General features: G+C 32.1%; 1 protein-coding gene across 2 annotated transcripts in view; it reads left to right on the top strand.

Moving 5' to 3' along the window:
• Positions 1-14967, top strand: part of LOC141344955 (desmoplakin-A-like) — a 36839-nt gene that overhangs the window by 13801 nt on the left and 8071 nt on the right. For both annotated transcript variants that reach the window (XM_073849858.1, XM_073849857.1), the window contains exons 8-19: positions 182-286; positions 550-645; positions 2348-2473; positions 2683-2835; positions 7373-7527; positions 7617-7743; positions 7839-8025; positions 9967-10214; positions 12209-12387; positions 13578-13716; positions 13824-14017; positions 14160-14322. In XM_073849858.1, the coding sequence (XP_073705959.1) occupies positions 182-286; positions 550-645; positions 2348-2473; positions 2683-2835; positions 7373-7527; positions 7617-7743; positions 7839-8025; positions 9967-10214; positions 12209-12387; positions 13578-13716; positions 13824-14017; positions 14160-14322 (1872 nt within the window). The remainder of the gene's footprint in view (positions 1-181; positions 287-549; positions 646-2347; positions 2474-2682; positions 2836-7372; positions 7528-7616; positions 7744-7838; positions 8026-9966; positions 10215-12208; positions 12388-13577; positions 13717-13823; positions 14018-14159; positions 14323-14967) is intronic.

Here is a 14967-nt window from a genome sequence, read left to right as displayed (position 1 = left end):
CATGCACTGATGAAATAAAACTTTAGTGTGCACATGGGCAAACATAATAAAAACATGAAATTAGAAATGAAAATGAAATTAAGACAATGAACAAAAGCTAGTCTCGACTATGCTAGACAGTTATTTCCTGTCAAGTAAATGCCTGAGGATTTTGGCCTATAAAATACATCCTTCCTTTCAGAGACTGATGAGTGATCTGGAAGAGAAAGAGAAAGAGCTGAATAAACTGAAGGCAAAGGTGGACAACCTCCTGAAGAACCAACACCCAGCATCTGACAAGATAGAGGTGAGGAAACACCTTCCTGATCAACCTTGAACAATAACAAAATCGGTGAAGACTTGTCTCATTCATGCTGTGGATATGAGTAATATCTCTTTTTGGCTGGTAAATAATAAAAGCTTAAAGCTGTTAATGTACAGACTCAAACCTAGTTTACATTGTTGTATTATGTATTTATTTATTGAGCAACTGATTGATACAACTGGTTATAGAATTTGGTCAAGGAATTCTGCACATCACTAATAAGAACTTTTCTCTGGTTCTTTCAGGCTTATATGGACACACTGCAAACCCAATGGAGCTGGTTACTGCAGATCACCAAGTGCATCCATGTTCACCTGAAGGAGAACGCTACTTACAGCCAAGTAAGACTTTAGAAGTTTGTTGTATATAAAGCGTCTTTGCTTTAAAATGAAAACAATTCATAGCTAAGGGCTACTGCTGAGGGATCTGATGATATGTATACGATACATATATGTGACCCTGGACCACAAAACCAGTCATAAGGTTAAATTTTACAAAACTGAGATATATACATCATATGAAAGCTCAATAAATAAGCTTTCTATTGATGTATAGTTTGTTAGGATAGGACAATATTTGGCCGAGATACATCTATTTGAAAATCTGAAATCTAAGGATGCAAAAAATCAAAATACTCAGAAAATCACCTTTAAAGTTGTCCAAATTAAGTTCTTAGCAATGCATATTACTAATCAAAAATTACATTTTGATAGGTTTACAGTAGGAATTGTACAAAAAATCTTCCTGGAACATGATCTTTACTTAATTTCCTAATGATTTTTGACATAAAAGAAAAATCAATAATTTTGACCCATGCAATGTATTTTTGGCTATTGCTACAAATATACCCCAGCGACTTAAGACTGGTTTTGTGCTCCAGGGTCACATATATAGATATATATGTGTGTGTGTATATATTGAGGTAATGATATAAATGCATTGTGTTGTTCTAAGCAAGAGGAAGTGAGTCATAAATAGTTTTTTTAAAATATAATTGTTTGTCGCAGGTAAAAAGTCTGAGAAGTATCATTGAGATGCTATGCTATTTAGAATATAAAAAAAGATTTTTTTTTTTTAAGAAAAATACTTTTTGGCTTCATTTTAATTTTAGTTAAAGTTTTAGTCATTGTGTTGTGTTTTTTTGTAATTTGTTAATGTATATGTAACCCTAGACCACAAACCAGTCTTAAGTAGCAACAGCCAACAAAATTATCGATTTTTCTGTTATGCCAAAAATCATTAGGATATTAAGTAGAGATCATGTTCCACAAAGATATTTTGTACATTTCCTACCGTAAATATATTAAAACTTATTCAAACTTAATTTGGACAAATTTAAAGGAGATTTTCTCAATTTTTTTATTACAGATTTACAGATCTCAGACAAATATTGTCATATCCTAACAAACCACACATCAATGGACAGCTTATATATTCAGTAAATCTCAATTACGAAAAAAAAAAAAAAAAAACTTTTATGACTGGTTTTGGGGTCCAGGGTCACATATAATAATTTTATTTCATATAAACGTATCAATTATAATATTAATTCTCTTTCAGTTTTAGTTATTGTTGTGCATCAACTCAAACCAAATAAAATAAGAAATGCTGCAGTTGATATTAACTATGTTTTTAGAATTTATTTATTTTAAGTAATAAAATTTGATATGCTATTATAAGTGTTTTTATGCTAAAATAACCCTGGCACGTGCTTAAGTGTTTAGATGTATTTAAAGCATTTAGATAATCATGTGTTTTGTTGTAAGCAAGAATAAACAATTCTTAAAAAGCATAAACGAAGAGGAGAACAGATGTCTTTTAATAGACAAATGATTGATTTAGTCTTTAAAAGTACAATGAATAATGCATTAAATTTAGACTTGTTCTATACATAAAAAGGTGTATGAATTACTATTATAACACTTATAGTATATGTTGATTTTGTTTCTGAAAGCTGAAATCCCCATTTCCTTTTTTTATTGTAATTGCATGGAAAAGAGCAACCATTCTTTTATTCAAAATTTCTCTTTTTTGGCTTTGTAGTTCTTCAAGGAGGCCAATGAGACATACACCAGACTGCAGAAAGACCATGAGGGCATCCGTAAGAATTTCGCCTGTGACAAGAACACACCTCTGGAGACTCTGACAGAAATGCTCAAAAACCTGGAGGTAAGACTGCCACGTCTGATCAAACGATCTCAAAATCAAACACCCCTAGAGTCATACATCTACATCAGCAAATATATAACATATGATGTTCTATAATGTCATTTTCTATGTCAACATGATTTGATTGCACTATGCAAATCACCGTGAGCACACAAAATCTTCCCATTTTTCATCATTTTGTAAATATTTGTGTGCTTGTGTGTGTGTAGAAAGAGAAAGAGAGGATCATGGAGAGTAAGAGGCAGGTACAGACGCTGGTCAGCAAGTCCAAGAGCATCGTGTGTCTGAAGCCTCGTAACCCAGAGGAGAAGGGCAGCGGGCAGGTCATAGTCAAAGCTCTGTGTGACTTCAAACAAGACCAGGTCAGTCGCTCTCACATCCACACTAATGTCCTCTTTTTGTTCTTTGTAATATTTGAAAATCTGTATGTAGTCAAGTGTTATTCAGAAGGACTTACAGTGATTTCCCAAGCATCAAGGATCAAAATTGTTTGGGGGTGCCACTAACAACTATTTTTATATTAATTAATCTATCGACTGATCTATTGATTAATCGATTATTCTAAACGACTAATTTCCCACCAAAAATCAACAGCTTTACTTAAGAACATTTCATTTTTATTAAAATCAATTAATTGAAGATGCTTTTGATTATTAAAATTTAATGAAACCATTTCATGGAATGCAGAAAAGTAATGGAAAGGAATTTGGTTAAAATAAAACTGTAAAACTCAATTAATTAGACAGACTTTTTGATTTAAAACAATAATTTAACCATTAAAAAATTCTAATGGAAAAAAAATAATTAGAAAATTATATGGATTTCATAGAGCCCTATAATTATAATAATTTTTGTGTGGTAATAAAATAGATGTAAGTGAACAATAGCCTTTAAAATGAGTTAAAATACATATATGTGACTCTGGACCACAAAACCAGTCTTAAGTCGCTGGGGTATATTTGTAGCAATAGCCAAAAATACATTGCATGGGTCAAAATTTTTGATTTTTATTTTATGTTAAAAATCATTAGGAAATTAAGTAAAGATCATGTTACATGAAGATTTTTTGTAAAATTCCTACTGTAAACCTATCAAAATGTAATTTTTGATTAGTAATATGCATTGCTAAGAACTTAATTTGGACAATTTTAAAGGTGATTTTCTCAATATTTAGATTTTTTGCACCCTTAGATTTCAGATTTTCCAATAGATGTATCTCGGCCAAATATTGTCCTATCCTAACAAACTATACATCAATAGAAAGCTTATTTATTGAGCTTTCATATGATGTATATATCTCAGTTTTGTAAAATTTAACCTTATGACTGGTTTTGTGGTCCAGGGTCACATATAGTAGCAATGAGTTAATAATAAGTAGTTCCAATAAAAAATTAAAAGCAATAAATCATATGGAATGCATAATGTATTATAAACAATAGAGCTAATGTACATTACGTGTCGCTTCAACCCGCGGACATGAATAAATATTACATGGAAAAAAAACGCAGACAGTTTAAACTTTTATTTTGAAATCACGATGAACACTTACAAATCTGATGAAATGGCACACATTGTGTTCCAAGATAAACGTTATAATAGACCAAACAACATGCAGAGATGGAGTTTGAGACGCTCCACACGTAAATAATAACAGTTCTTGTGGAACGACATACTGTGAATTGTAAAATTGTATTTTTGGTACCCTTAAAAGAACTTTCTACCCTTTTCACCTCTAATAGGGAACATTTTTTTTTACCTATTAGGGGTAAAAAAAGGTACAAATATGTCCTTTTAAGGATACTGCTTCAGTGACAAGCTGTTGTACCCCAAAAGATACAATTCTGGCCCCTTTTTTCTGTGTACAGCTAGGATTGAAAACTGAGAACTGTATGTATTTTCTAAACATATGAATGAATAGATGTCTTTCATGCACAACAAGCTTCACTTTTAAGTTACACAATGACTCTAAAGTAAAAAAAAAATACATTAATAAATTACAAATATGACTTACAAATATGTGACCGTGTGACCACTCATATTAATGTGACACTACAATGTAGATTTATGATGGCATCATAATCAGCAGAGCTGTTTACACTAGACGCCACATATTAACAGCCACTTTGCCAGTAAATTTTTAAACTTTAGTAATACAATGTGGCATGTAAAATACTGTAATACACTGTAAAACAATTTTAATTTGGCATTGTCAGGAAGTGATTTCTCAGGCACCAAAGAGAGTACCAAGTACTTTAAGAAGTAGGAGGACAGTTGAAAAGTCACATCTGTTATTAATCATGATTGTCAGTCCCAAACACTGACTTTGTTAAAAGGACAGTTGACCCAGCATTTTACCTCACCCTCACATTGTTCCAAAACTTTTAAGACTTTGGTGAATCCTTAAAACACAAATTAAGAAATGTGACCCTGGACCACAAAACCAGTCATAAGGGAGATTTATACATCATCTGAATAAATAAGCTTAGTATTGATGTATGGTTTGTTAGGATAGGAAAATATTTGGCTGAGATGCAACTATTTTAAAATCTGGAATCTGAAGTATTGAGAAAATCCCCTTAAAGCCTTTAAATCGCCTTTAAAGTTGTCTAAATGAAGTTCTTAGCAATGCATATTACTAATCAAAAAGTAAATTAAATAAGAATCAAATAAGTTTAATTTAAGTCTTAAGAATAGATATGATGGCTTTATATGATGTAAATAAAAGCCTAAATGAAATCTAAACAGTAATCGGCACTCATATTGTACATAGAGCACATCACATGGTAAATAAGCTTCTGTGTTTTCTATATATGATGCACTCTATGTATGTGGTCAGGGCCTAAAACTAACTTTTTGTTACACCTGCCAATGGACTGTGACGTGATCAAATTTACTGGCCAAAATTTTTTTTTTATCGGCCATAAAACTCTTTTTGCAAAAACAGGCAGTTATTACTACAAGAACTTAACCTATTTACGATGTTTTTCATTTTTTCTTTACTTTACTTACAAAAAAATAGATTTGTTGATTTATTAATCAGTGTTTAATAATGTTTTTAAGTTTCTTTTTTGTCCCTTAAAACTTTGAGCTTCCTGCCGTTTGCATGTTTTTAGAATGTTTATCATATCAAAACTCAAAATAGGTCATTTCCATAACTAAACTACATATTGTACAGTCACCATTATGCAGGTTAATCATAAATGCATTTTCCTACCACAGTGGTCTTCCTTCACAAAACTTATATCTACCACAGTTTCATCATAGGTGGAATGCAAAATGTTTCAATACAAGCATTTCAGTCAAATGTAATTTATGCAATATTTCAAACCTTTAACCCACGGGAGAAAATCAACCCGCTGCAACAGTTTAAAAAGCAATACTCTGCATATTGACAACGACTCCCTAATGCGCAAAAATTATATTCAATATTATGTGTGGGGGAGCAGGATTAAGAAAACAGTCCCATGCAAGGCTTTAATACAAAAACGCACACAATGAATGGTGACTGTAGAAAGCAAAAGCCAAATCCCAGACATTTTGGGTGATTTAGAAACACTTTTTAGGTCCAAAAAGAGGAGTGTTAGTTTTAGGCCCTGTATGCGTGTTTAAAAAGCATAAATTAAATCTGTTCGTCGTATAAAGTGATCACATCTCGTCATAGGACTTGCATTAAACCTCTCGATTCAATTTACAATCCACTTATGACCTTTTCGGATCATCTAAGTTTTGGTTACCAGAATTTCAATGGAAACCATAAACTTTTTAGACTTGAAATGAAATTATCTTAATTTGTGTTTGAGGATTAACCAAAGTCTAATGGATTTGAAATGACCAGAGGATGAGTAAATGATGACAGAATTGCAATTTTTGGGATGATCTACTTCTTTAACACAACCATTGTGTATTTAAAACATAACGTGGTTGTCACTACCTCAATTTTTAGGGAGTTAATTTGTGTCTAAAATAGGCAAAAATACATTGTATGGGTCAAAATTATCGATTTTTCTTTTATGCCAAAAGTAAAGATCATGTTCCATGAAGATATTTTCTATATTTCCTATTGTAAATATATCAAAACTTAATTTTTGATTAGTAATATGCATTGCTATGTACTTTAAATGTGATTTTCTCAATATTTCGATTTTTTTGCACCATTAGATTGCAGTTGTATCTCAGCCAAATATTGTCTTATCCTAACAAACCATCAATGTTTCAAGCTTATTTTTTCAGCTTTCAGGTGATGTATAAATGATAAAGTATGACTGGTTTTGTGGTCCATGGTCACATTTGGGTCTAGACGATGTTTGAAGTTTGTGTTGTTACCACTTCTCATGTTAGGATGAATGTCTTTGTTATATTCCTCAATTGTAAATGCAATTTTGTCTGAATTAAGCACTTATCAGTGATTAATGTATTTTTCAATTTAACCCAAAAGTTAGTGGTTTCAAATGTAATTTAAAGCTAGACCTAATTTTTCCAGAAGCACACTGCAAAACATATTTTTCTTACTTAGATTTTTTGTCTTAAATCAAGAAAGATTATTTTCTTGTTTTCAGAAAAAACAAGTCGAAATTAGGTGAGTTTTTGCTTAGAACAAGCTAAATAATTTGCCAATGGGGTAAGCAAAAAAATCTTATTTAACAGAAAACAAGATTATTTTTCTTACCCCATTGGCAGATTATTTTGCTTGTTTCAAGCAAAAACACACTTAATTTTGACTTGTTTTTCTGAAAACAAGAAAATAATTTTTACACCTCTAGAAAATCCTTCTTGATTTATAAAACAAAACAAAAAAATCTAAGTAAGAAAAGCATTTTGTGCAGTGCAGTATGCAAGCATAGTCTGTATGTATTTCTACAAAACAATATGAAACACTGAAACACAGTTTGGCTGTTACAGAAGGGCATTATGAAAGGGAATGAAGGTATCCTGAAGGACAACTCTCAGCGCAGTAAGTGGCACGTGACTGGACCTGGAGGACTGGAAATGCTCATCCCATCAGTGTGTCTGATCATCCCACCACCAAACCCTCTGAGCATCAGTCTGGCAAACAAGTACGGCAAAAACACACATGCACACCGATTATAGAGCAACCGATAGTGTCATAGTCAAGACGTGCACTGATTTACTGATTGCTCAACAGGAACGAGCAGTACTATGAAGCCATCATGTCCATCTGGAGTAAGCTGTACATCAACATCAAGAGTATGATCTCCTGGAAGTACTGCATGAAGGACATTCAGTACATCAACTCCCTCACACTCTCAATGGTATGATTTGATCAAATCAGTCTTTTAATGCTTTAAACTTATGTTTTACATTGTCTCAATCTCATTTTTTCCTTCTTATCTCTTGTCGGTTTTAGCTGTCACAAATGCGTCCCGAAGAGTATCGCAACATCATTAAGAACCTGGAGCTCCACTACCAGGAGTTTATGCGCAACAGTCTCGGCTCTGAGATGTTTAGTGATGATGAAAAGAGAAAGATGGAGATGCATTACACAGGAGCTCAATCCCATTATGACCAGCTGGTGATCCAGCTGCCCAACTATAGTAAGACACTCGCACACAGCATCCAGTTACATTTTACAATTGATATGCATGAGTATAATTAGGCATGGAAGTTGTTTTGGCATGGAAGATCAAACTGGTGTAATGTTTGCAGAGGTACTTCATTGATTAATATTTGTAGAAGAGCTCATCTCTGGTTTACCATCAAGATATGATTAGAAAAAATAATGCAATGAGTCTCTGAGACAATTAAAATGCCTATTTTCTGTACAAATGTCAGTCTACTGAAATAAGCTGAAGGTAGATGCCATTTTAACCATTAAAAAACTTTTTCATTACTTGAAATAAAATGAAAAGTAACTGAATTAAAGTAAAACATTACTTGATCAAAAATATAAAAAACAGGAATCTTGTGAAATATTATTGCAATTTAAAATAACAGTTTTCTATTTTTAATATACTGTAAAATATAATTTATTTATGTGATGCAAAGATGAATTTTCATCATCCGTCTTCAGTGTCACACGATTCTTTAGAAATCATTCTAATTTATTCCAAAAATATAAAACAGCAAAGACTTTTTTCAATATTGATAATAAATCAGCATATTAGAATGATTTCTGAAGGATCATGCGACAATGAAGACTGGAGTAATGATGCTAAAAAATTCAGCTTTGCATCACGGGAATAAATTATGTTTTAAAGTATATTAAAATAGTTAACTATTATTTTAAATTGCAATAATATTACTGTTTTTTTTATATATATATATATATTTGATCAAATAAATGCAGCTTTGATGTGCATAATAGACTTCTTTAAAATAAATTTAAAAATATTTCTAATCCCAAACTTTTGAACAGTAGTGTATATTTTCACAAAATATTATTTTTAAATAAATGCTGTTCTTTTTAATTTTTTCATTGAAGAATCCTGAAAAAAGTATTACAGGTTCCAAAAAAATATATAAAACAGCAAAAACTTTTTCCTATTAAAAATAAATCAGCATATTAGAATGATTTCTGAAGGGTCATGTGACGCTGAAGACTGGAGTAATGATGCTGAAAATTCAGGTTTGTATCACAGAAATAAATTATGTTTTAAAGTATATTAAAATAGTAAACCATTATTTTAAATTGCAATAATATGTCATAATATTTTAGTTTTTTAAATATTTTTAATCAAATAAATGCAATTTTGATGAGCTTAAGAGACTTCTTTAAAAAACATTAAAAAAATAATAATTCCAAACTTTTGAACAGTAGTGCATATTTTCACAAAATGTTATTTTTTAAAATAAATTCTGTTCTTTTTTACTTTTTTCATCAAAGAATCCTGAAAAAAGTATCACAAGTTCCAAAAACATTAAAAAAACAGCAAAAAAAAAAATCCAATATTGAAAATATTAAAAATTAGAATATTTCTGAGGAGTAATATGATGCTGAAAACTGGAGTAATGATGCTAAAAATTCAGCTTTGCATCACAGAAATAAATGATGTTTTAGAGTATATTAAAATTGTAAACCATTATTTTAAATTGCAATATGTCATAATATTACTGTTTTTTTCTATATTTATATTGATCAAATAAATGCAACTTTGATGAGCATAAGAGACAAAAAAACATAAAAAAAATTCTAAACTCCCAAACAGTAGTGTATGTAAAAAGCACACAACATAACTAATAAAACAAGACCTAAAATTTAAATGAAATGGAAAATACATCAAAATAAAAATGTATTGTAATACAGTATCTCGTTGATAGTAAAATAAATAAAAGTCAATATTATTAGGTACTAAAACTATTACTATTACTATTACTGCATTCCTAAACACTTACAAATTACAGGAAGGATGTTTGATTAGAGATTAAGGCTAAACTCTGCTGTCCATCCCTGATTTACTGTAGAGCTTCATTCATTTACTGTAGCTTTACAAAGGAACCAACCTAACTTTTGTGTTATTGTTTGGTTTGTCTTCTAGGAGAGAATGGAGTAAGAACAGAAGTGGTGAGGGTGGAGACAGATGGGAAGCAGTCGGGGCCTGAAACGAAGCCGGTGGTGACCAACGGGAAGCTGGTGAGCTCAGGGCTGAATGTGAGTCTGATGTCAGATCTGAGTGCTCTCAGACGCAAAGTGGAGACGGCGGAGTCGGGCTTGATTCAGAACCTCCACGTGCCTATCAAGGAGAACGGCGTACAGGAGTGCTCCCGAAGACTTGTGCTGCTGCAGGTACGATCAAACACAGTAACATCACCACCAATTGCACTCTGCAAAAAATGCTTTTCTTACTTAGTATTTTTGTCTTGTTTCCAGCCAAAATATCTAAAGATTCTTAAATCAAGAAGGATTTTCTAGACGAGTAAAAATTATTGTCTTGTTTTCAGAAAGTCTAAATTAAGTTTGTTTTTGCTTAAAACAACCAGAATAATTTTTTTTATTATTTAGCTTTTCCTAAAAAACTCAAAAACTCACTAAATTTGGACTTGTTTTTTCTGAAAACAAGAAAATAATTTTTACTCATCTAGAAAATCCTTCTTGGTTTAAGAATTTTTTTGGCTGGAAACAAGACAAAACATCTAGTAAGTATTAGCATTTTTTGCAGTGCATGATCTGTAGAGACTGATATATCGGCCAGGTGACTATCAGACGATATTTGACCATTGCCAACATTGGCATACTCCATGCCCAAACAAAAGTGCTGACTCTATCATATTGCGTACTGACAATGAAAAATTAATCTTTAATACAGTGCATTGCTTAATCATAAAATGTGGTCTGATATTCATCCGTTCACAATTATAAACACAATCTGACATAACAAATATAAACAATGTTTGCAAAACATTATTGATCATTCATTTGACACTGAATGATCATTTTACTTTCATACTTTTTAAACCGTAGTTCAACTTTAGAACATGAATTAAGGTGTTTTTAATATTCTCTAATTATTTTTGTCCATGCAACTAACATTTTCAAATTTCAAAAAATGTATAAAGCCCTATTCGGACTGTTAGACTGTAAAAAATGCTTTTCTTACTTAGATTTTTTGTTTTTCTTAGTTTTTGCTTGAAACAATAGAGTAAGTTTTCTGTTTGAAATAAGATTTTTTTGCTTACTCCACTGGCAAATTGTTTAGCTTGTTCTAAGCAAAAACTCACTTCATTTTTAGTTGATTTGTCTGAAAACAAGAAAATAATTTTTACTTGTCTAGAAAATCCTCCTTGATTTCAGAAGAAACAAGACAAAAAACTAAGAAAAGCATTTTTTGCAGTGTTAACACAATCTGACTTACATTGCATACAAACAGTTATACTTCACAAAACATTATTGAAGACGCTGAATGATCATTTTACTTTCATGTTGTTCCCAAAAACTGTAGTTTAACTTCAGAACATGAATTAAGGTGTTTTTAATATTCTCTAATTATTTTTGTCCATGCAACTTACATTTTCAAGTTTCAAAAAATGCGTAAAGCCCTATTCGGACTGTTAGACTGCAAAAAATGCTTTTCTTACTTAGATTTTTTGTCTTGTTTCCAGCCAAAATATCAAAACATTCTTAAATCAAGAAGGATTTTCTAGATGAGTAAAGGTTATATTATTACAAGTCAAAATTAAGTGTGTTTTTGCTTGAAAAAAGCTAAGTCCATCAATGGGAGAAAAATAATCTTGTTTTTTGTTTGAAATAAGATTTTTTTTGCTTACCCCTCTGGCAAATTATTTAGCTTGTTCTAAGCAAAAACTCACCTAATTTTTAGCTGACTTTTCTGAAAACAAGAAAATAATTTTAAATCCTTGATTTAAGAATTTGTAGATATTTTGGCTAGAAACAAGACAAAAAATCTAAGTAAGAAAAGCTTTTTTGCAGTTTATGTGCTTGGCAATTGTTTCCTATGGGGACAAAATGAAATGTCAACATATATAGAGGCTAGTTTGTTATTTATTGGCGTCCAAATTCAAAATATTGACTTCTCTCAACAACCACTGCTGAATTTCCTACTGATCTCTGAGTTTACAGCTAAGGGATCAGTTAAAAAATCATTTGTAAATCCTTTTTGGCCACTGCCGATTCATAAAGCAGCCAAGTTTGTCTACTGTATATAATAATAGACCAATGTTATTAGATTGGGGACCATCTTGACAATCTCTTGATTCATATGAGTTAATTTTTAATGTAATCAGTAAATTTGTATATAATCTGTGTCTGGTCTGTATTGTCAGGGTGTACATCGTGATCTGGACTCCATCCGGGACGAGTACCTGCGTCTGAGGGAGAAGATTTTGAGAGAGCTGGAAGGAAGTACTAACGCAGAGCAGACCCACTACCTGCGCTCTGAACTGGAACACATCAACACAAAACTTGGCAGCCTGCAAGGCTTCTCAACCGCTTATATCCAGAGGCAAGAATATTTAAAACGATCAATAATGCATCTATTAATTGTTCTTTTTTATTTTGCAAAACCAGCGTCCTAAACCAGCCAAATATCCTACTGTCTACAGGAGACACATGAATCACAAAGTTCACAATAGTTACAATTTGTTTTTAAGTGTGAACCTATAGAAATTGGACTTTTTTCACATTATTTTGCTTTTTGGTCCACTTCTGGGTTTAGATTTTGGTTACATTTCCAAATTTATAATTTTATATGTCTTTATCTGACATTTGCATGATTTAAAGATAAAAAAAAAACATTATTTTTCTGATATTAGACATTGCTGCAGCACCTATTTTTTTTACACTCTCTCTTTAAAGCCCGACTTTCTGAAAAGGTCTGCTTTGTCATCTGACCAAGTCTGTTCACTGCAAAAAATGCTTTTCTTACGTAGATTTTTTGTCTTGTTTCCAGCCAAAATATCTAAAAAATCTTGAATCAGGAAGGATTTTCTAGACAAGTAAAAATTATTATCTTGTTTTTAGTAAAAACAAGTCAAAATTAAGTGAGTTTTTGCTTAAAACAAGCAAAATAATCTGCCAATGGGGTAAGAAAAACAATCTTATTTCAAGCAGACAACTAGATTATTTTTCTTACCCCATTGGCAGATTATTTTGCTTGTTTTAAGCAAAAACTCACCTAATTTTGACTTGTTTTTACTAAAAACAAGACCCACATTTTTACTTGTCTAGAAAATCCTTCCTGATTCAAGAATTTTTAGATATTCTGGCTGGAAACAAGACAAAAAATCTAAGTCAACTGATTAGAGCATGTCGGAAATATAAAGCACCTAACCATAATTGGGTTTCATCTCCAGAGGCTTCATTAGCAGCTTCAAACATTATTATATCTATGGTGACTATGGCGTTGCTTAGGGTTAGGATTAACGTTAAACATTAAAGTCTATATGTTTTTTGCGATTGCAATATAAACAAACAGCATCTCCTCGACATCTAAAATCTATGAACATATATGTTCATAAAACAATAAAGGTAAAATCAGGCTTGGGCTGTCTTTCTAATTCAGTTAACCAATGAATGGCTTACTTAGAATTGTTTCTGTACATCAAGGGGTGATCAGAGGGGGTATTAGTATGAGGATTAATTAGCAGTAATCGTCTCCTAGTGTTTTTCATGAGGATTTGTCTGTGTTTTCAGGCTGACTGCTCTTCAGGCTCTGCTCCAGAACCTCCTGCAGGCTGAGGACATCATTAAAGTTCATGAGGCTCGTCTGACAGAGAAAGAGACTTCCTCACTTGATCTGAAAGAAGTGGAAAAGTACCACACGACTCTCAAGGTAAACTTAACATTTTTGAGTTTATATTTCTGAACTCTGTATTAATATGACCCCTTGATTGAGCATATGTCACATATATGTTTTTATTTGAATGTGATGTCTTGCAGACGATGAAAGCAGAGCTTGAGCAGAAGAAAGGTGTTTTGAAGGCTATGGAGTCTGAGCTGTCCAAGGCTGTGCACTTTAACAGTCAAATAGACAAATCTTTCCATCAGTGTGATGTAGACCTGTCCAGATTCTCAGAGCTTGTTGGACAGATGAGTGACCGGTGGCGCCGTATTGTGACTCAGATTGACAGCAGGTATGGAGAAAAATATTGTGTTCTGACATTGGCTTGAATTTCCACATGCACTTTTAGAACACGCAATGACAAATGCTGTAGAAATGTAGAAAGTATGACCACCATAATTAGTTTTATTAATTTTTTTGTGCTTGTTTGTCAGGGTATGGGACTTGGAGAAACAGGAGAAACAGCTGAATCACTACAAGCAAACCAACTCCATGATGAACAAATGGATTCAGGACACACGTCAGCGCCAGGATTCCCTCCAGATTACTAAATTCAACAGTCTGGATAGCTTGATGGACCACCTAAATCAGCAAAAAGTCAGTTTAATACTTACAATAAAATACTCAAACCTGGTCAAATGTTAATCTGTTGCAAAATATAGTGGGATACTTATCCAGACAGATGAAATTATCATATTAACAAGATTATGACAAGATCACCCTTTCAAAAGGTTCTAATATGGACACTTTAGGCACTAATATGGACACTTTTGCTACTAATATGGACACTTTAGGTATGGACACTTTAGGTACGAATATGTATACTTTAGGCACTGATATGGACACTTTTGCTACTAATATGGACACTTTTGCTACTAATATGGACACTTTAGGTATGGACACTTTAGGTACTAATATGTATTCTTTAGGCACTAATATGGACACTTTTGCTACTAATATGGACACTTTAGGTATGGACACTTTTGGTACTAATATGTATTCCTTAGGCACTGATATGGACACTTTTGCTACTAATATGGACACTTTTGCTACTAATATGGACACTTTAGGTATGGACACTTTAGGTACTAATATGTATACTTTAGGCACTAATATGGACACTTTTGCTACTAATATGGACACTTTTGCTACTAATATGGACACTTTAGGTATGGACACTGTAGGTACTAATATGGACACTTTTGCTACTAATATGGACACTTTAGGTACTAATATGGACAC

Source organism: Garra rufa, chromosome 10 (assembly GCF_049309525.1).
Source record: "Garra rufa chromosome 10, GarRuf1.0, whole genome shotgun sequence".
In the NCBI taxonomy this organism is placed as follows: domain Eukaryota; kingdom Metazoa; phylum Chordata; class Actinopteri; order Cypriniformes; family Cyprinidae; genus Garra; species Garra rufa.
Note: the sequence above shows the minus strand (reverse complement) of the source record. Positions and strands in the feature narration are given on the sequence as shown.